Source organism: Uloborus diversus, chromosome 3 (assembly GCF_026930045.1).
Source record: "Uloborus diversus isolate 005 chromosome 3, Udiv.v.3.1, whole genome shotgun sequence".
Classification (NCBI taxonomy): Eukaryota; Metazoa; Arthropoda; class Arachnida; order Araneae; family Uloboridae; genus Uloborus; species Uloborus diversus.
Genome location: NC_072733.1, coordinates 124,773,224 through 124,796,079, shown reverse-complemented (window position 1 = coordinate 124,796,079; position 22,856 = coordinate 124,773,224). Strand labels below are relative to the sequence as shown.

At 32.7% G+C, this 22,856-nt stretch overlaps 1 protein-coding gene across 4 annotated transcripts in view; it reads left to right on the top strand.

The window, feature by feature from the left end:
- Positions 1–22,856, top strand: part of LOC129218366 (SEC14-like protein 4) — a 144,215-nt gene that overhangs the window by 79,753 nt on the left and 41,606 nt on the right. For all 4 annotated transcript variants that reach the window (XM_054852610.1, XM_054852608.1, XM_054852607.1 and 1 more), the window contains exons 3-5: positions 12,845–12,917; positions 13,431–13,474; positions 14,272–14,334. In XM_054852610.1, coding sequence (XP_054708585.1) covers positions 12,845–12,917; positions 13,431–13,474; positions 14,272–14,334 — 180 coding nt within the window. The remainder of the gene's footprint in view (positions 1–12,844; positions 12,918–13,430; positions 13,475–14,271; positions 14,335–22,856) is intronic.

Sequence of the window (22,856 nt, the reverse complement as noted above, 5' to 3'; positions counted from 1 at the left end):
ATTCATTGTTATTGTGAATTTAGAAAGGTAAAGAAAATTTAACAGTTTAATCAAATACCCCGCTTAATCGAATGAAATTTCTTGGAACCCACGACATTCGATTAAGCGGGGCCGACAGTAGATCTTCCATTACTAAATGGAGCTCAATAAATTTGACGACTTTTCTTAAAAATTCAACAGGTTTTGAGACTTTATGTTTCGATAACGGGGACACAAGGACAAACAATTTATGGGTCATTCTTCAAAAAGTGTAACTTTTCTGTCACACAGCTTTTACAGTAAAACCTTTAAGGAACAATTCATTTAACAATGGTTTTTATCTTCATCAAAAAATTATCTATTTAAACCTGCCAACAATTTTTGAATAATAATTTTTATTTTAGTATATTTTTGTTTCACAACATGTGAATTCTCACCTCCGTGGCATGTCACACACCTGGTGTGACTGTTTATGTTGCTTAATAACTTGTTTAATTAAAAGTATGTACTTATTTATTTATTATTCCTTTTACAAGTGTCTCAAATACTAATTGCTTAAGTATATATATATATTTTTTTAAATATTGTGTTTTAGTTCGTTTTACTAGGACAAGGAGTCATGTCACACAATAAATTCTCATCTCCGTTACCTAAACACAAAATGTCATTCCTCATTAACACGTGGCACTAATGAGATCAAATTTTATTTTCCATCATACAAGGGAGCCCTCTTGTTTATTTTTAGCCATAGTTGAAGTTTTGAGATTTTCGTCCAAAAACAAGAAGACAGATTTTGCTTCAAAAACTTAGTGTGGTTATTCTGACTTCTCACCTCCGTGAACTTGAATTTCAGGGATGTAAATGAATTTAAAAAAAGAAGTGAACATGTTTGCATAGGCTTAACATGTGCAGATTGTAGTAACAAAGAAAAAAAAAATTCCCGGAAAAACGTATCCATTAGGCCTATTTTAATGGAAAATTCCCCACCTCCGTGAATCTCAACTCGTTACAGACCTTATCAATGTCATTTTTTCTGGAAAAATAAATGATGGAGGAATAATACATCAATAATAGACATTTTACCAAAATTATAAATTGCCAGTACATCCTCAAATTTACTAAATACTATTTTTTAACATACATTCGAAACTACTAATTAAGCCGTACTTTAATTAAGAGAGCTTAATGTTATATTCCCAATAATGATTAAAATACCTGATTGTTTGCAAAACTAACAAAATTACTACTTTGATATTAAATTGGCCTCGATTTTTAAATATTAATTTCTTTTTCTTTTTTTTTTTCATTTCCGTGAAGAAGGCATTTATTTATTTATTTATTTACTAGCTTACTACCCGGCGTTGCCCGGGTGCTTTTCAATGCAACATATCTTTTGGATAATCAAATGTATGAATTCTATCTAAATGAGCGTAAAAAATTACATTCACACCACTTTCTAGGCTCAAATCTTCAAAATACTTTAAATAATACACAAAATCAAGCATTTGCCGAAAAAGTAACATCAACTTAAAGCAAAAAAGTATGAGGAATATTCTTTGGTTCTGTCGTGTCCACTGGTACGTTGTCTGAGGTTGAATCAGACGGGCTGTACATAAATTGTCTTAAAGCAAAAACAAATGATTGTCTTTTGCACATCTTGTGTAGTGTGCGCATCATCTCTTGTTTGCACTTTTTACGTGGTGATTCGAAAGAAAAGCGTTGAGCTACCTTCGTAAGTTTTGTTTTCGACAAAACTTAAAAAAATGCAACAGTACTTTTCACGTACATTTTATTCGCAAATATATCTTTGAATGTTTCCTTAGAAAGAGTCGTGAGCTTACCAAAAAAAAAAAAAAGTCAATCCCTTTTATCAGGCACACATATATACAAAATAGTCTTCTTGGACACAGTTACAATATTTTCAGATCAATTTAAAATCATCCTCAATGTCCAAAAGCTTAACAGATAACCTACCGTACAGAAAATAAAGAATTCAGTCAGTGTTGTTAATAGAAGATAACACTCGGTTTTACGGATTTTTTAGCGGTGTTTTTCGAATGAAGTTATCAAGTGATAGATTATTTTGTATGTTTTCAGGCAAGCACATTTCGCAGAAAAGGTTTGTTTACTATAAAAAAAATTTCAAAATGTTTATGCTCTCTCTTTCCATGGTGATTTAGTGCCATGCCATAGAGTAAAATTGGATAAGTGTAACTTGCCTAAAAAGACGCACGTCAGCTACATTTTATTTTTTTATATTGATGTCAAATTTCTATTTTCGTAGGTAAAAATGATAGTTAGACAGTAATATTAATGTCTTGTAACGATTTGAAATTTGTCAAGATTTGAGTTCTAGTTAAAATTTTTAAAACCTAATACTTGCCGTAAATGTTATACATGATATCTCACACTGATGCAGGTAGAGAGAGCACGTATTTAAGTTTTGTTGCTTTAGACAGAGTATTCCTTAGAAAACACCAAAATTTTAATTTATAGAGAGACAGTGGTCGTGAGAAGTGGGAATGGGTCCACTCACTACATTACAGTTATTATTTTAAATTATGTAAAACAATGAGAATGGAAGTAGGTGGACGTGAACTTACTGAACGAACTATTTAAAAACCGTTAATTAAACTGCGTTATAGAAAAAGAAGTAGGCGTACGCATTTTGGTCACTATTCGTGTTAGATTTTTTTAAAAATTATTTGCAGGCCATGAAATTAAAAAAAACGTCTTGTTTGTACTTACAACTGCATAATAGACAAATCTTTTGTTTATATTTTACAGAATCTTGTTGCATATTTTGGTTCTCTTATCCACAGCTTAAAAGCAAACGAAATGTATTTCCCGTTTTGAAACGTAGTCTAAAAATTTAAAACTTAAATGATTCAAATTTTTCTGATCCATAAATTTAACTCAAATTTTTCTCCTAAATATTGTTCTTAGTCTCCCTCCCAGCAGCAAAAAGAACTACATTTGCGAGTGAAACCAACCGAGCAAGTAACATAAAGCTATCTATATCGAAAATAGTTACATCTCAAATGCATTTACAGCACTTAATCGACTGCTCTTATGACTTGTTGTTCATGATAGAAAACGGAAGTCTCACTGAAGATTGCAATCTCTTGAAGTTTGAAAAAGGTCCATTGTGGTTACACGTGAGATACAAAGTGTTTCACCTTATCCCTATACTGTTAAAGAGAATTTAAGCTATTACAGTGATAATTTCCATTTATATCTCACAGCACTTCTTCAATGACGGTTGAAATGCTTAGTGGTAGCTACAAACTTCCAATATTTTTTCGATTGTATACAATAGCAGTTATCGAACTGAGCTTTGTAATTAGGAATGTAGCTTTGCTCAGCTTATTTCACGATGAAGAAAAAACTTCATATTGTGGCGTAATATTTCATCATACATTTTTCAATAGTAATCTCTGTGTCAAAAGTTTCATCATACCCTCTAATTTAAAACGATTGCTTGTCGGCGAAGATGCTTCATCAGGTGTATTATTACTCGAGCGTTAAGGTGATATAAAATTACGAATGAAAAAATTTGTTTATTTAAAAAACGTATCAATTTTTTGCAGTTTAAAACAGTTTAAATTTAAATTAATATTTATTTGAAATTTTTCCAAACTTAAAACTCCAACCCTCCCAAACTCGATGAATTCCGCCGAATTATATTTCCGTGTGATTTTGCGGATAAAAAAGGTGCACAACCTTTAATTTTAGCACACATTGGCAATCCTAGTATGGTAGTTTATGTGCATGTAAGAAACGTCATGACCATCCCCCCTCCCTCTTGAAAAATAAATTCCAGATACTCTACTACGCACAAATATGATTATTTTGCAATTTATTTAAAAAATTAGTATTTTACCCCTGTTCCTTGTTAGCTTTCAGCGATTAAACTTAGTTGAACGGAATTAGGTAAAGACCCGACGTAAATCATGGAATAGTATAAAGAACATATGCATATTGGTTTTAAGGACCATTCAACATTAAATTGTTGAAGCTTATACATAGATAATGAATGAATTATTGATACCGAATTAATTTTGGTATTTTCTGGGCTGTTCTTCATGTGGAAAATACTGATCTATAATTTCGTTGTACCATTACTGCTATAGAAATACCAAAGCAATTAGAACCGTCGGAGACCGCAATGCATTCCTGCTTTGCAGGATGCTATTCAAAAAAACACTTAACAGCAGGATTTCTTTTTCGTTCGGCTTTCTTGCCAAACATGTTTTACGCTTGTCGCTAAGCGATTTCATAGCCACTGTTAAGTATACTTTTTGTGTTGATTGCATTTAAAATATCTCCTGGTGGTTATATGTTGCTGAGCATTTTCATTTGCTTTGAACCAAGGTTTACAAACTTAACGATTACAGTTAATCTTTGAAGAGACTTCATTTAGGGCATTTTTTACAGGGTTTTCATTCAGACCAAACTCATAACAATATGAAAATTCGTTATGTTCAAAACAGCCTTTTTATGATTAAAAATATAAACTTTAACCTCTTTGGGTCTTTTTTAAATTCCAAAAACCAGTCTATATGAATTCTTGAGAAATAATTTACCTCTGTGCCAAGTTTAGAAGAAATCCGACCAAAACTGTGGATTTGTATAGGAACATCCACACACACACATACCCACACACACCAACAAACATACATCAATTTATATATATATATATAGATACATGTAAGGAAAGCCTTGACCGCATCTCACCCCTTTGAAAGATAAATTCCGAATGCGCTATTATGCATTACCATGATTATTTTGCAATTTATTTGCTTTGTTAGGACTTTTACCCTTGTTCTTTGACAGCCTGGAGCGACTTCTATTAAACCGAATTAGGTTATAGGTTTTAGTTGAACCGAATTACTTAAAGATTCGACGTAAATCAAGGAATAGTATAAATAAAATTTACATAGTGCAAATTGGTTTCATAAGGATCACAGAACATAAAATTAATTTTCTGTTGCAAGAATGAAATAGATGTGGTTTTAATAAAAGTAGCCTGATGCTGAAACAGACGAAGATTGTACGTCAATATTGAATGCAGTATTATTACCTTACTCATGTTTGTATTTTCTCTTCTGTTAACGGGAAAAACACTGATCAGAAATTAAACGCAACCCTTACTGTTATGGATTTTATAATTAAACAATATTTAGAAATTATAATTTAATTGTAGTATTCATATTAAATAGCACTATAAATAGCATTAAAGAACCCCTGGGGCTTCGTAAGTCGCAATTCAAGAAACGATCTACAACATCATTTCTTATATCTACCTCTTTCTCGCCAAACATGCTTTAATGCTTATCGCTAAACGGCATTGACTTAAATCGTTCAGGATACATTTTATATTGATTGCATTTAAAATTGCTCCTGGTGGTTATATGTTGATAACCGTTTTCATTTGCTTTGAACCAAGGTTCACAAATTTAAGGATTAAAGTTAATCTTTGAAAAAACTTCATCTAGGACAGTTTTTACGGGCTTTTCATGTAGACTAAATTCACAACTATACAAAAATTCGTTCGTGCAGAAAAGAGCAATTTTATAACTCAAAATATGAAATTAGACCTCTTTGGGTCTTTTTAAAAATCCAAAAACCCGCCTGTATGAATTCTTAAGCAACAATTTACCTTTGTGCCAAATTTGGAAGAAATCTGACGAAAACTGTGAATCTGTATAAGGAACATACACACATACCCACACACCCACAAACATACATCCATTTTTATATATATATAGATTTATTTATTTATTTATGAGTAAAATAATTAGAACTTAGCTGGGCCATTGTTTATGGTTACTTTTAGTAGGTAACACTTTCATGTAAGAATGGCAAAAAAAAGAAAACAAAAGTTTCGATATTGAAAAATATTTGCGTTCAAAAGTTACGTTTTCTGGCGAATAACCCTTATGCGTCCCTAAACATGTTTTACAACGCTCTTTCAGTATCTACTTATTTAATTTGTCATGCATTGTTTCACTACCGTGTGGCTTCCTGGGTAGTTTATGATTAATGTACTTTACTGAATGTAATGTGAACGATCATTTATTGCCGCTATGTAAGCATAGTTCGAGGTCATAGGTTTTGGGAGGATTGGTTTAGAAAAACCACCACTGATTGCTCTCTTGCGTGTCACGTGTTAAACGTGGTTAATCTTTTTTTAGCTGAATTCATCTTTAACAAAATTACTCAGCCTCGATTCTAACATCTAAATCAACTTGATGTGTTAATGAACACGTCCGCTCTAAATTCACTAAAAATTTAGCTTATGTAAAATTTTGGCAATTTCTTGCATAATTGATGTATATACACTTATAACAAAATTCCTACACTCAGGTGGTAACTGAAAATATCAGCTAGCAAACAGTGTACCATTTCATATCATTAGACTCCACCACGATGTTTTATTCTTTCTTTTTGCATGCTTTCGGACATTTATTTTCTGCCTGTAATAGCAAATCTTTCATTTGCATGAAAAAGCTAAACAATATCCAATGAATGTCTTATCTTTTTCTTTCTTTCTGTTATCCTTGACATTGCTTTTGACCTGGTCACTTAACCTGAACTTCAGAACCGCTTTGGGAAGAAGTACATATCTAGAACTTTCTCATTTAGTTATAAATTATAACTTCCAGCCAAAGTTTCCGGGTTGAACATTGTCTACTTGAAGGACACATTCTTGTTATTGATGAGACGTTTTCTCAAGGAAACCTATGTGGTTTCGTGAAATGTTATCAGCATTGCTTAATCGATATTTAAATCAAAATTTCACGCCTCTTCATATCTTGTAAACAACTTACGCATCAAAAGCGTTTTTTTTTTTTTTTAATTTTACAGGTTAATTAAAGCAATGAAAAGAATACGTGATGTACTTAAAATTACATTATTATAATTGTCTCCAAAATATCCGAATGCTAAAAAAAGAAAAATTGTACCTTTGTGCAGAAAAGTAAATAAAAAAGAAAGATTGTAACGTTGTGCTGAAAATAACTAAAAAAGAAAGAGTGTACCTTTGTGTTGAAAAATAACTAAAAAAATCAACGTAAAACTCAAAACTTGCAAATGAAATTGCTTACATATGTCCCTTTTTTTATCTTCAAGTTGAGTTTCTGAATGAAAGTAGAGTAAACGTATCGAATATAGGGTACCTTTTTTTTCACTTACAAATAACATGGTTAAGAAAAAAAAAATTGGGGGAAGAAAATGAAATTCAGGGTTATGTTACAGTAAACTCCGATTTTACGTTTTCTGATTCATGCATTATCCTGCTTCCGACGTTATTTTTCGCTGGTCCCTGAAAAGGGTCGTACTGATAATTTTAAAATGTTCCAAATTTTACGTTACTATTTTTCAGATGGTGCGTTTAATACGTTTTTCTATAAACAGAAACAGATCAAAATAATTTTTCATCTAAAAGGCTGACACAAACTTTTTTTTTTTAATTTTTTTTTCAAGATAAATTTGTTTTATAGCTGTATGAAGCCGCTTTAGCTCCCTTTTTGTTCTGTCGAATTATCCTTTGTGTGTGAGAGGGATTTCCTCTGATCGTCTTATCTTTCTTCATGACAATTGAGGACTAGACCTACTAACACTCTTCTTGAAATTTTTTCAGAATTGGTGACGCATGTATCGTCTCATCATATCGCGATTCCCTTCAATATCAGATTTACTACCCGCTTTCTATGGTAATGATGAAGACAACGAAGAAATAATCGAAGGTGTCCCCATAGCTAATCAAGCAATTTTAAGCATAAAAACTCTTAAAATATTTATTTTTCTGAATACCAACAAAGAAACAAATTTGCAAAAAAAATTTAGTACAAATCGTGCTATAAATGGAAGTGTATGTAGAAAGAAAAACAAGTGTAGAAATTACACATTTTCCCCACTACTTCATTAGATAAGAGTCGATTTTTAAAAAATAAGGTTAGATTTTTTTTACAGGACCCCGATTTTACGTTTTCTCGCTTGGAACGTTTTTTATCACTGGTCAAACAGAAAACGCAACAGTTTTATTACAGTTTTCTCTTGAAATGCTTAGGCTTATATTATGCAACTTTTCTCGAGTTTTCTGTGGAATGTGGTTTATATTCAGCTATTTTTTTTAAATGTCATTTAAACGATTACCACTGAATCTGGATGCTATTCATCTAAAAGTTCCGAATTTTATGCCCTAGGAAAAGGTTTCCTTCAATCCCCAAAACATGTGCATTAAGGTGCTTCAAAACAAAAAGAAAGCCGAATTTTCAAGTCGCACACCCTCTTATATTTTTCCTTTTATGTCGAAACAATTGTAAAAAAGTTTCATACAATTTGAACAACGACAGTCTCGTCTTCTCTGTTGCTTAGAAATTCTTGTAATATTCCCTTAAAGGCTTCTTGGGTGTTTCCCCCCCCCCAAAAAAAAAAATACTGATTTTCATAATTGAGCGCATTTGAAGGGTCGTTAAAAATTCTTTCATTAACCTGAGCTTCAATACATCTTAGAAATTTCCCTCTAAGGTATTGGAAAATTGTCTTTGTTCACAGCTTTCATGAAGTTCTTCATTATTCCAAGCAGAATGAGCATGGGTGGAAGCAGAAATGGGTGGATCTACCTAGAACTCCAAATTTTGTCTGATTTTGGGCATTTCTCTTCATAGAATTTAAATTTCTTGTTGTCCATTTCGGTTTTCATGTAGTGAGATTTTCTATCCAACCTAGGGTCGAAGTTTCGAGGACACTCAGTACCATGGGCGGTGTTTCTATTTCCCAGGAAAAAGAGCATTAGTGAGAATTCATTATCCAAAAATTCATTATCTTGAAATCTAGAGCTAATCTCAACTTTTAATGGTGATTTTCGTGTTTAGCGAGGCAAAATATTTCGGAAATAGCTATTTTTGTGCCGGATGCATTTTTGGTGTTGACTAGTGTAATTGAACTTATTTCCTAGGACAGGAGAATGACATGAAAACCTGGGGACAAAGTTTAAAACGATGTACCTTGATTATTTAAATAATTAAATTTATTTAAAGAATGCTATTTTACACCTTTAAGTATGCTTAATTTTGTACTACAAATTGAATTTGTGGATTGTTGATATAAAATTTTTAAATAATTTAAGTCCATTTGAAAAACGGATAAGGACACGCCAAAAGGGTGACTTTCTAGTCATTCAAAAAATTTTGTAGCAAAAACTAAATGAGTTATTGTTTTAATAAGGATAGAATAACATCAGATAAGTTACTTCTAACTATTAAAAACTGAAAACACTTTCTGGGTTAAACAATTTTTGTGTTAGGCTACTAGGACATAATATTGTTAGGATTTTGGAGAATCACCCACTTGCTATTACTTGCCTACTCCTTTTCGAACATTATATGTCTTTTAATGTTTTTCTATTTTTATCATAATTATTTTGTATTAACTCTGGTATATATACTTGAGTTCCAAGAAGCAAGCTGAATTTTTCAGGCACTTTTCTTATCCTCATCAAGTAAACATCCGTGGAAGAAATGGAAATAAGTTTTTGTCCCAATAAAATTATTTCACTATGCCGTTTCTTCTTTTAAGCAATAAGTTTGTTTTGTTACTGTGGATGTTTATAGTAGGCCCAATATCAGGCATTTTATTTTGGGTATACAAACTATTCCGAATCTGGAGTCAGTTAATTATAAGTATCTAGTGTATATATCTTTTATTATTATTGTTATTAATATTATTTTAACTATGTTATGTATATGTAACAGCATTTTCACTTATAACTCCAAGTAATTCAAAGCCCTGATAGAGCATTTCGAGTATACAAACTTGTTATATCCTAAATTCTCTATATATATACTACTAGCAGCCCGGCCCGAACTTGTTAGGGTTAAAAAAAAAACTATCTGTCTTAAATAAATATTAGACAAGCACTTTTTAAATTAAAATGTAATAGTTAGTAACATTTTTTGGCCGTTTTTATAATGTTTGAAACGAAATAATTTACCTCATCTCCTGATCAAGAGAGACCAACATATAATTCCCACTGAAAGGTACAATCTTCCCTTATGTAACGTCGTACTATGTATCGTATAGTAGCACGTTTGAACTTCAGATTTGATCATGGTGATGGCATAACACATTTTCATTGGAAATTGTAATCACTGAAATCGGAAAAAGAAATATGCAGGGATCAAGGGGATGCAAGGATTATGAGCCAACTGATCTGTTGCTGGTGCTATAAGAACAATACTCTAAATCCTATTATTCCGTAGTGAATTTGATTCTGGTCAAATTCTATTGCATAAAATAGGCAAATTAAAGTTTTGCAAATAAAATTATTGGGACATCGCTTTAAAAAAATTAGGAGAAATCCTGGGGAGTTAAGGGAATTAAGGAATTCATGCGGATGATGCACATCGTTGTTGACAAAAACTAGAGTCCTCTCGCATATCCACGTGTAATTATTTTGACATAGTCTTGGCTTCAGGATAACCGTTGAGGATCAAATAATTTAGAGAGAATTTTTCAATTCATCTGTTTTGATAAAATATCCTTTTCCAGACATTTTCCCGTTACTTACGTGTAATAAAAGACTCGAGTAATGCTTACCACCGTCTCTTAAACGGGTTCTTATAATTGGTCTTAAGATACAGAGAGTGTCAAGGGCATCTGAAAGGAGACGACTTAAATCAGGCTTGCAGTATATCTGCACGCGTTCCAAGGGCATCACAAGAAGAGTTTGTTGAAAGTCAGCGTCAAATACGAAACGGGCACATTTCATAATTTGTCTGAACCTTTTTGGCTTTTTAGGGTTCTACCTACGCCTTTTATAGCCGAACGGTGCCTCATCGAACATTCGTCCAACGTTATGAGATTTTCTATTGAAGAAGTTCTCCCAATTGTTGATTTTTTCTTGTGGAACATGCGGAGTCTTCCTAGAAGAGATATTCAAATTAGTTTAAACATGGAATGGTCCATTTTTCCCCTCCAAGTGAAGTCCTTGCAGTTTCGTAAAAAAACATTGCAAAAGCCTTTTGATTGATTTTTTGGATAGTGTTGAATTTATTATTTTTTTTCCAGTTTCACCGGGTATGCCGATCAACATTAATTTACGTTCTTGGTTTTCAGGTACCAATCATGTTTTAATAGAATTTTTTTCGTTTATTTTCTGTGGCGGTGGTAAACAGTCCCCTATTAAGTGTCCGCTTCGTTCACAAATTTTGCCTTTAATTTTTATACCGCTTGACATTGAACGACAATCATAATATTTCTGCTGACGCTCTCCTTTGCAATATGTTGTCACAGAGGTCTTTTTTATGTGTTTGCCGTGAAGCAATAGGGTCTTAAAGTTGACATAAAAGTTAAAATAGACGCCTTTCAACCTCTTGTGCTCGTTTTTTTTTTTTTTCGGAATACTTGCTTTTTCATATACCTCCATTATTTATTTATTTATTTATTTGAAATTTCTTTCTGATAGGATATTGGCGTGCTTTAAATTATTATATCATTTTTAAATGCTTAAATACGGTCGCTATGAAGAATAGTTCTGGAAATAAATTTTATTTAATTTTTCCTCTTCTCCGTCAAATTCTTTTCTATCCAATGTTTTTTGTTCGTTGTTGTTTTAACTCTTAACTTTGAAAGTACGGTGATTGTTTGTAATTAATCTTTCAGTTGGGAGAATTGTCTAAAACAAATGTACGTAATTGAATTCATTAGCAGATGTTTCTCATTTTGATTTTAGTATGAATCAAAAGCCTTAAAGCCCGAAATGCATGCAAATTACAACTTTTAGAAACCTGGATTAATATCGTCTATCTACACTACTTGAGTTAAAAAACTAAATTTGCTTGAAACGAAAATCAGTTGTATTTCATTTACTCAGGATTCTTTTTTACGTATATAAGAACAAAACAGTAAAAAACGGAAATTGGTAGCGAAGACAAACTATTGGTTTAAGAAAATTGTATGAAAACCTTATATGCATAAATTATAGCCTATGTCACCCTTTAATACAGTGAAAGAATTTTTCAAATAAGTGTAGTGGTTCCAGAGATTACCTCGAACACATAAGCATACAAAAATCCGATCTCTCTCTCTTTATAATATTAGTATAGATTTTATATATGTTTTTTTTTCGAAATATTGTTTTTATTGTTATTATAATTATTAATATTTTTAAATATATTTTATATTTCTTTATTTTATTTTATTTATTTAATTTATTTATTTACTTATTTTAAATTATCACTTTTGACACCCTGGTACATATATAAGTTGGACCTTTTCCACATTAATATTTCTAAAACAGTTTCACAGTCCGTTGTAGCTTTTTGCTCTAATTAGCAGGGTTTTTTTTTTTCCTTTTATAGTCAATGGTGCTTTTTACCCAGTTAATCTAGAAATGAAAGGTACAGAAGGTATCAATGGTTGAAATAAAATAAAATAAACGTAAAGTTGTGTTTCCAGTATGAGTACTATGGGACAACGTAAATAAAATTATTTTTAAAAGCTCCAAAACGAGTTTTAAACTCAGCAAACAGCTGTTTCGAAACTGTCAAAGCAAGCCCCTTCATCAGTACATCAAAAAAAAAAAAAAAAAAGGTCGACAACAACCCGAACACAGGCTAAGTGTTGGCACGCTTGTAACAACATGAAACTTCTAAAGAGGCTTGTATTGACAGCTTTGAAACAACTGTTTGCTTCGTTTTTAACACTATTTTTCGCTTTTAAATGTAGTTATATTTTAGTTGTCTGATTTTACTCAAAAATTAGTACAAAGTTTTGACAGTTTTTACAATGATTTCATTGTTGTTTAATGTTTAATTTCATTTTCAAATATTGCGATCATATCCTGTTTTTATTTTAGTTTCGTGAACGTGTTCTTGATGTGCTTAACGAAGAGAATGATAGCGATGCTTATCTTGTCAAGTGGTTAATTGGTAATATTCCTCTTAGCTTCCTTCAACAATCATGAAACAAGTCTAAAATTATTGTTTATTGTGGTTTCAGTTTTTGCTGAGTTATTGTTAAAATCACTAATTAGTTTTATTTCCTGAAAATCTATTTTTGTGCAATTAAAAAAATATTTTGTTATGCTTTATCCAGTGCGTAGAGCTTCAATATGAATGAATAAATTTGTTTCTGTTTTCTAAATTAGCTCTTTCTTTTCCGTTTCTTTCTGTTTTTATTTTTCATTATTTTTTACCAAATTCTGATTTTGAAATACAAATTTAAATTTATGATTTTGCACAACGTAGTAGCTTTTTTTGCATTTTCCATCTGTAAATGTTGATTTTATGAATGTATCTTTCATACAGTTCTTTCGAGTTAAATTAAATCAAGGATATAATAATAATTTCAAATACTATCCATCACTAAATGTCTTATACTGCTACACATGTAATTTTCTTTTTATGCGTTGAAACTGATTTCTCTTCCTTCCTAAATTACAGCCAGAAATTTCGATGTAGATCAAGCAGAAGAAATGCTGAGAAAGGTAGATGAAATAGTTTTATTTTCTTTAAAAATATTTAAAAAAAAAATTTTTTTTGCTCTCTAAATGAAAACTAGAAAATCGCTCTATAAATGAATATTTTTCTTTTATTCAATTTTCTTGCTCTTTTTGTGAGTTAATAGTTTTTTTTTTTAATATTTTCTAGTAACTGATACTTTCTTGTTATTCAGAGTTGGTAAAAAATTTTTGTTGTTTATATAGCAACTGAATCGGAAATTAAAGCATTTACTTTCTTCAGTGTCATGGTCTGGTGCTTTCCAAAAGTTTAGGGATTAAATCCAGTTTTCTTTTTCAAACTGTTCGTAAATGAAACTTGTTCTCACCGGTCAGTGTGGTTTCAGTTGTTCTCATCGTTATTTATTTGATTAGAAACCAAAAAATTGTGTTTCACTAAAAATAATTAGACGTCACGATTTTCAGATATTTATTCCACTTTATGTCTCAGTTTTTAAAAATTCCATTAATTTTCCTTAATTTCAAGTTCCACTTTAGTTATAACGGAAATTATTAAAAAAATAAAAAATAAGTGAAAATTGAAGGAACAGTAGATAAGAAAATAAATACTTATTTATATTAAAAAACCATTAAAGTGTTTTGTAATTTATTACTTTCATAGCATAATTTTGAAACTTTAAGCTTTAAATTTATTAATTACTCCATTACGCATTGTGTTAAAAGTATGCTGCTTTGTAAAATATAGTATATCATACATGAGTAATGTGTTTGTTCACAAATAATCTGCTTACAGACTTTTTCTTTCTTATTCTTTCATGTTATAGCATATCAAATTTATGACGGTTAATGGCTTGGATAAGATAGGAGAAGATTTCACTCCTCCAGAGGTAATTAAAATAATTTATAGAGCATTGTTTTTGGTGCTAATTTTCATTATATGAAATAGTCCTGTCATAATTTAGAGAACTAAGCTATTGTAATTTCTGTATTAACGGTGTTTTTTACACCAAAAACTATTTTCATTCTTTCAAAATGTTTCTCTGTTATTGATTTTATTTTTACGATAGAAAGTACTTTTTGCTGCCTTGATTTGTCATGGTTCTAACTAACATTTTCACCGAAAACTAGATTACTTACTTATTTTAAGACTTACTTATTTTAAACTACTTATATTTATACCTTTCTCTTCAAAACACGCTTACTTTTATCACATCCTGACTTCATACTTATGTGTATAATTTATTCTAAAAAATCGTTTGGCGCAGTATAGCCCTCAAGGGCTCTTGCGCCATTAAAAATAAATAAACCAACCAACTAGATTATGCGTTTATGCTGTTGTATTAATTTAGATCTTCGTAGCAAACTACTTATATCTGCGTTATAACAGAAAATTAACTACTGTTGTTACAGAGTTCTAGTTGTAGGTAATAATTTATGTTCTTTTGGTATGTTACCAAGTTCTATCTGGGGCATGGGGTATTTTTCCATGGTCCTATTACTACATACTATATTACTATATTTATGCATTTCATTTTGATTTAATCATATCACAATCTTCAGTGCTCCTACTATTACTCATTTAAGTTTTCATACCATGCACTATTTTTGAAAAACATTAATAAGTTTATTTTATTTTCCTCTTGGTATTTATTTTGATTCTGCCATATAATTCTTTTACATGGTATTTAAATTAAAAAAAAAAAAAAAAAATCTTGCTTACAGTCTGCTGCAAAATTGTGATGACGTGTACTGTTATTCAAAACATTTTCAAGTTACCCTTAATATTTTTAGCATAAAATTTGGCGTCATATATTTTACTTTGTTTGGCATCCGCAAAATCCTTTCGATATTTTCTTTTTTCTTTTATTGAAAGAAATTATTGCTCCAATGATATTTTTAATTGATCTTCCTTTAAAACCTTCCACAATAAAAAAATTCTGAAACGTTACTGATTATTTCCGTGGAACGTTGCTGGATTTCACATGTTTTCACCATTTTCCTGTGAAAGTTAAATATCTTTGCAAAAAAGTTTCCTGAATTGATTCAAATAGCACGAATGCAGACTCCTTACTGGTGTTCAAAGTGTAATCAGCTACCAGTTTAAAGATTGATTGAGTGTTTTTATTAAGTGCATCGTCTTCAGTTCGATAACTGCCCGTCCAGGTTGACTAAGCTCCCAATGACAGCAAATAATTCTCTGGAGAGCTGCAGCTTTGCAAGACAAGAATTGCCGGCAAGTGAGATGCTTACTTGCAATTCTGCTTTTGCCATGGTTGCATTGATGCTTCTGGAGCTTTCATAGTAACTCCGGAAGGTTCTAATCAATTGTAATACCCTAACGAATTTTCCTTGAAGGCTTTAACTGGTGAGATCTCTATAATCTTCAAAAATATTCAAGGATAATTTCAAGAAGGTTACTGATTTTTAGCGGAAAAGATTCCTGTTTTTTGCAAGACATGTTACTGGCTGAAATTAGACACATCAGCTGCCCATTATTTTCCAGGAACGTTTCACAGTGCAAAAACCACCTTTGCGCTAAATTTAAGCCAAATAACATCCATAACATTTCATTCCCCATAGGAAGTACGACACTCGAAAGTCACTTCTACTCCACTGTTAATCCTCCCCTGTAGTCTATGGGACGAACGCGATGTTCGTTCAAGTTCGTTTACCAGTTCTTGTGAGTAACTATGTTCAGCTGGAAATTATGGACGTTGCTACTACTCCTCGAAAATAAGCAGCTAAGATTGGCTAACGTAGTCTACTCCAGTAGGGACTACTCATTGGCAAAATAATCGCTCATGTTGGCGAAAAATTTCTAATTCTACAGGAAATAAATTACATGACGAATTATACAGTTGAGTAATATTGTCGGTTGCCATTTTTTTCTTGCGTGCAGAGAAATACGCTCGGAATCAATGTTACAAAAGCTTTGAGGCTTTGTCGTAAGCGAAAGCAATTTAAATGTTTCCTTTTTGATTATTCTTTAAGAAATGCTGATGTGTATGAGAATTTTGTGGGATCCTTATTGCGATGAGGACTTCCCTTGAATTTGCTTTTTGAGCAATCACGATTGCTTATTGTTCTCACTTGACAGTCCTTGATGTTCCGGTTCCTTTTTTAGTTTGGACCAGGCCTGCAGCACCACCGTCCACCGGCGGCGGCGCGGCTGGTCCTGAGCACTGTCCCCCGGAATCCACTTTTGCTGGGCGGTGGCGTCCATGTCCTACACACGCATGCTCATACACATTCGCCTACACGCGCACGCCTTTACACACATACACACGCCTACGTGCACACACATAAACCTACACACACACAACTATACACACGTAACCAGCCAGGAGGAGAGACATGCTTGGGGGGGGGAGCCATTTCTAGAAACAATAACTCTAACCAGTAGAGTCTTGTCGCAACTCGTGATTGCGAAAAACATAATTTGAATTCTAAGTTTCGGAATTCAAATTAGAGTTTTTTTTTTTTTTTCCTTTTTTTTGTGTGTGTGTGGGGGGGGGGGGGGAGAATGCACTAGTACTAGAGTTCTCATGGGTTTTCGAACTAGTATTATAGAGTCCCTACGGAGATTTTTAGAGGGCGGAAATGGTTAAGAGGAATGTATTGGAAAGGAGATCTCTTAATACTCTAATGGAGACTTTTGGGGAATGTTTTTCTTTTTATAATATAGCTTGAGTTCTTGAGTATTAAATGTCCTCCTTCACAGGGGTACCCACCTAGGGGGAGGATCATGGCGTTTTTAGGGGGATTCTTTTAAGGGTATTTTTTTCATTCGGGGGGACTCTTGCTCGGGTGTTTTTTGCGATATTGAGAGGATGCGCCCTTGCCCATCGGGGATGAGCACCCCTGTCATTCAAATGAAGCTTTTCAGGGACTACTGTCCTTAATTTGATGCGTCACTTGAACAGGACCGTTGACGTTATTTATTAGGAAGAAATATACGCGGAGAGAGAGAGAGAGTTCATGGTGCACAGGCTGCTTTAATTAGGTTTTTAAGGGGGTAGTTTTAAGTGATATGTTTATCCTCATTTTAGAGGGACTCTCTTTATGGGGGGGGGAGTACTCCGGTCATAGACGCTCATATGGGTGGCAAGTGAGGGCTCAAGCCCTCCCCCCATAGAAATCACAGAGGCGTCACCCTAAGGGCAAGGGCGCACCCTTCTCAATATTGAGCTCCTTCCCCCGAATGAGAAAAATACCCCTCCCTATAAATATTTTAATGGCGCAGTATGCGCCATGACCCCCCCCCCCCCCCCCATCCCAGGTGGGCACCCTCGGAAATCAGAACTTCCTTGATTTTAGTATTTTTTCTTCGCAAAAATGTATTAACATTTCTCTAGCTACTAATGAATAAGTTATTAAAAATGTCAAATTTTAATAACTCTAATCTGTACAGAAATCGGTTTCTACGGGGAAAATATATCCTGCTACACCATGGGGAAAATATCTGGTCCCCCTCTTCTCAAAATGTTGCATATGGGCGCCCATTTTCCGGGATCAATATGATATATCAAGGGGTTAAATGGAGTTAGGACATCGCTCATGAGAAAGATTTAGGCACTCTTTTGATACTATTAAATTGTTTCTTCATTCCAAGATAGTCACTTTTGGAGATCGGGAGGTGTCGACTGCCCCCCCCCCCCCGTTATAAAAATTTTTTTGTACTAATGTCAACTATACTATATCTTAATGAACATTGGCAAGGTCGATGCTATTCCGAAACTGTTGACTTTTTTTGTTCAGCATCATTTTTAGTATTTCTTCAGGAGAGAAATCCGACACTGCCTCTGTTTCGGTTTCTGACTTTGTATGCATATCGCGCGTCAGCATAACGTAAACGTCATATGTTCCTAAGCATGAATCTTGCTTTGTAACCGTGTTTCTATCTACACACAGTCAGCAACGCTTATTTGGACGATATAGTTATGAATCCCCTACTGTATATATGCACAATGGGAGAGGGGAGCATGAGTGTCCTCGGTTCCAGGGCTGGATCTGCGTACCTGCAGACCCCGCGTTGCGGGGGGCCCAATGTCCCAAGAAATTGGGGAAAAAGTTAAAAAAAAATAAATAAATAAAAAACTACACAAAGACTTAATTACGTCACAAACATACTACTAGGGGAATGGCCCTACAGATTTTGGGGCACAAAATTTATAAATCTGGTCCTGCTCAGTTTAAGGTAAAATAAAAAACAGAGCCCCTTCAAGAAAAAAATTGGGCCTACCAATACAGGGCCGCCAGAGCTTGAGTTTTCCTTCAAGATCTTATAGTTTTTTCAATCGGAGACTACCTTCTTTTAAGACCAAACTGTCCAAATAACGAGCCTGAACCTCCCTCCCCACGACCATATGGCTTATTGTGGCAATTGTCCCTGATAAAAAAAAAAGTACTTTATGCTGATTAACTAATACGAATACGACGACCAGCCAGCAGGGGCGGATACAGAAAAATCATTTGGAGGAGGTACGGAAAATTGAATAGCCCCCCCCCCCCCCCCGCGTCACCTTTGATGTTTCATAACAAAGCTTTAATGACTTTATTTTTAAAAGTGCATTGTTTTTTATTTCTCCTTTAGATCGAGGAATCTACTTCGAAGTACATGAATATTATGCACTAATATACTTTTAATGTAGACCGAAAACATGTGAAATACATGAACCGAAAACATCTTTAACGTTTCAAGCCATTTAAATACTAAACCCAATATAATGTCACCGAGATGCTAGACAATGAGCAGTTTTACTCAGGAACATTGCCGTTAAGGTTATAACAAAAGGGCAAAGTTATTAAATAAACCCATACCTCACTTGAAGTTTTTTAAATTAATTTATAAAGAAAATCATAACATATAAGTTTTACTGAAGAATTCAGAAACTATTTTTGTGTGAATTTCAAAACAATTGCTGATTTGTTCTTGAAACCATGATACAGTTGAGATAACATATTGATACTACATGCCGTTTCCATTAAAAATCATGGTTTTTCCAAGAAACTACCATATTTCTTTCATTTTGCATTTTTTATAAGCAGAAAAAGAATCGCAAATAGGTTCCTGGATCAAAATGACTCTTTTAGGTGCGCCTACAAATTTAAAAAAAAAAATAAATAAAATTTAAAAAAAATCAAAATAATTATTGATTCCATCAAAGAAGAATTAGTGAACGAATCGCGATAATACGGTCCCTTGAATTCGAAACTAGTGAGTTAAATGTATTCTGCAACTCTGAGCCTCTGACTCCAGTAATACTTCCTTAGCAAGCAAATATGCTGTGTGTGTTATGTGTTCTTTTTAATTAACTACGTAAAAAATGCAAAAGAAAAGTCAATTAAAAAGTAATAACTAAAATAGTGAAATTAATTCATCCTTTGGGGGGGGGCGCAACTCCCAGCCAGTCTAGCATAGATTAGGGTTGGTGACAAAACCTCTCCTGAAACGTTGGTCCAAAAAAAAAAAAAAACTCAAAACCATTTATTCCTAGAAAGAAAAAAAAAGTGCGATTTTTCCGTTCATGTCATAGTTAGGAACAACTGCCTTAGCGCATTACAGAAGTAGGAAAAGCAGATTCTGTAGGTCGAATTTGGAGTTTAGGTTAGGGTAGGGGGGGGGAGCGCCAAGAATAATCTTTTCACGGATTAATCGGTAAAATAAATTTAAGTGATCGATATGCTAATTAATGGACGTATCTCAACTCCACATCAAGGAAAATTGATATTCCGTTGAGATTCTTGAGTCATTAAATACAAAATTAATCAAAAAATTTATTTTCCTTTTTTCATTCCATAATAGGAGGAAACAAACATTAAATATGTATACTCAAACCCCAAATAATGAGGGAATTAACAAAATATTTATAAACGAATAAAAATTTTATGTTTAAATATTTATTTAGCGAGACTTATTTTCGTCGTCATGGTTACAAATCGTCTGCATTCAAGGCTTATCTCAAATAGTTTTTGCATAAAGGTTTTTTTTTTTGTGTAAAATCAAATATTTTCAGGAAAAACATCTAAAAATACTTAATTCTGGTAAGGATAAAAGTATAACATTATACGTTGTAAGTTTAATCTTTATGAAAAGTGCACGAGTGCAATTTGGTCATATCTTTATTACTTCATCCTAATTACTAGTTTTTTTTAAGAATATGCCTCCTTTTACCTAACCTAGAAAATCACTGGTCATGATATGATGAGTGTGAATTTGTCCTCTACTTCCATTCTATACATAGAAACAAGAAACTCAACGAGTAGGGTCCTATCGCAATTTGTGATTTCGAAAAACTTAATTTGAAATCAAGACGTCAAAATTCAAATGAATGCCAGGGCCTTTTTTTTTCAAGTTACAACAATTTATACGTTTTGAAATAAAATTGTGAAATCAAAGTTTGTGTGTGGTCTTTGTATTAATGTGGGGTCTCTTGACTAGAATGTGCTACGCTGCAAATGCTTGAAAAAAAAATGACAGAATCTTTAAGAGAGGAAAGAAACAAAATTTTGAAATCTAAAAAATCATGGCTAAAACTAAAACAAGTGAAAATGTGTGAGGGCTATCAGCTAAAAACAGATAAATAATTATAAATCATGTATTAATTTGAAAAAGAAAGGCATATCCTCTCTAATATGCACACTTGAAGCATCCATGAGCAGTGCATGTCTGAGACAATTTCTTTTACTCATCATTTGTCCTAACATAACTGAACCAACACTTATTTGCAATATTAGCAACCAAATGATTAAAATGTTTTTTTTTCCACCACACTTCTAAGATTTATATGAAATGGCTAGATGTAGCTGTTAAAAAATATCGTAGCTAATTTGAGAGGTTGCAGAAAATTTATAACAATCTGGTAGAAAACATTAAATATACAGACACAGAGATTTGATACAAGAACTTTATTTATAGCTTCCAAAAATATACGCATAGTAGGTACCAATTAAAATGATCAAATCTTTATTTCTTCATGAATGAAACAGAAATATATCTGTTTAACAAATTGGATTTGATCAAGGGAAATGGAGCAAGCCTCCAAACAATATGGTAAAAACCTTTTAAAAATTAACCTATTCCTCTTAAATGAATTGTTATGAGGCATGTTATGTCTTCAGATACTTCCACCCTTTTTTGATGACAAGCAGACAAATTACACAGAATAATTTCAATATTTTGCCCCAATGTCTCGTTAGTTCTACCATTATCTTGCTTCACACTGTTCCTTCAATGTTCTACGTAGGATGCCTTTAAAGATGTCTTAACAAGCTTCTAGGCAAATATCTAGAAAAAGGAGGATCCAAGCTTTAAATCTTCAAGAATATGCTCCTACTTAGTCTTCCATTGAGCTTAAAAATTTACTTTCTGAATTTTCATTTAAACTATTTTACAAAAATTATGGGTGCTATTAACAAAGATGGGGTAAGAGATATTAAGACATGAAAGAAACAGGTGATCTAAAGAAGCTCCAAACATTTCTATATGGAGTAAAATTGCGTAACACTTTTTCATCAGGGGTGTGTAAAGAGGTGTCAGAAGGTATAAAAATTACTTAACAAATACACAGTAAAAATTAATTTAGGTTAGCTATGCCAATCACTGTAAATTCAAGAGATCAATGAGCCTTAGCTGTTATCTTTTGCTAACAGCTCAGTTAGCAAAAGTTTACACAGTTAGCTTTTGCTCCTCAGATGTGTAGACAAAATACTACATAGTACAGTTAACTCTCAATCACTGTACTCAAAGTCCTGAAAAAACCGGCTGTAACCTTTGAGTTACGGGAAGCAACCACAGCCCTTCTCAAGAGTTAGGGACCCAATGAAATCTATGAGATAAAAAAATATTAGAATTAGAGTCAACTGCATAACACAAATCAATGAATAATAAAAAGTTAGAACATAAGAAAAAAATTCATGTACACTTGTTATTTGATGATTTTAAAGTTGAATAATTTCCTCCTTGATTACTTATTACAGATTAAAACTCATGAAATATCACACACATTCATACTTCTGTTGAATCAGTTATTACTCTTCAGGCTCCGACTAAATTGAAAAGCATAAGCAGAGGAAATGACAGCAAATGAAGCCAAATCTCTCTACTATGTGCCATTTAGTCAGGAATTTTCAGTTTTTGCATCTGCACATGCGAAATACTTCTTGGACTGAGGGGGAAAAAACAACTTAATTTAAAACTTAAATGCACAAATATTGCCATGCATCATAATCATACTGGAATAATACACAATGCATTGTTTTTTCTCCTTTTTCAAATATCAAATTGCAGTTGGTTCTGTTTAACGACATTCTATTGAATGACTTTTCATAGTCCCAGATACTCCACTGCAGTTTTAGAAGCATTCTATTTAAGTATGATTTTTTTGTGGTCCCCTGAAAGTCGTTAGAT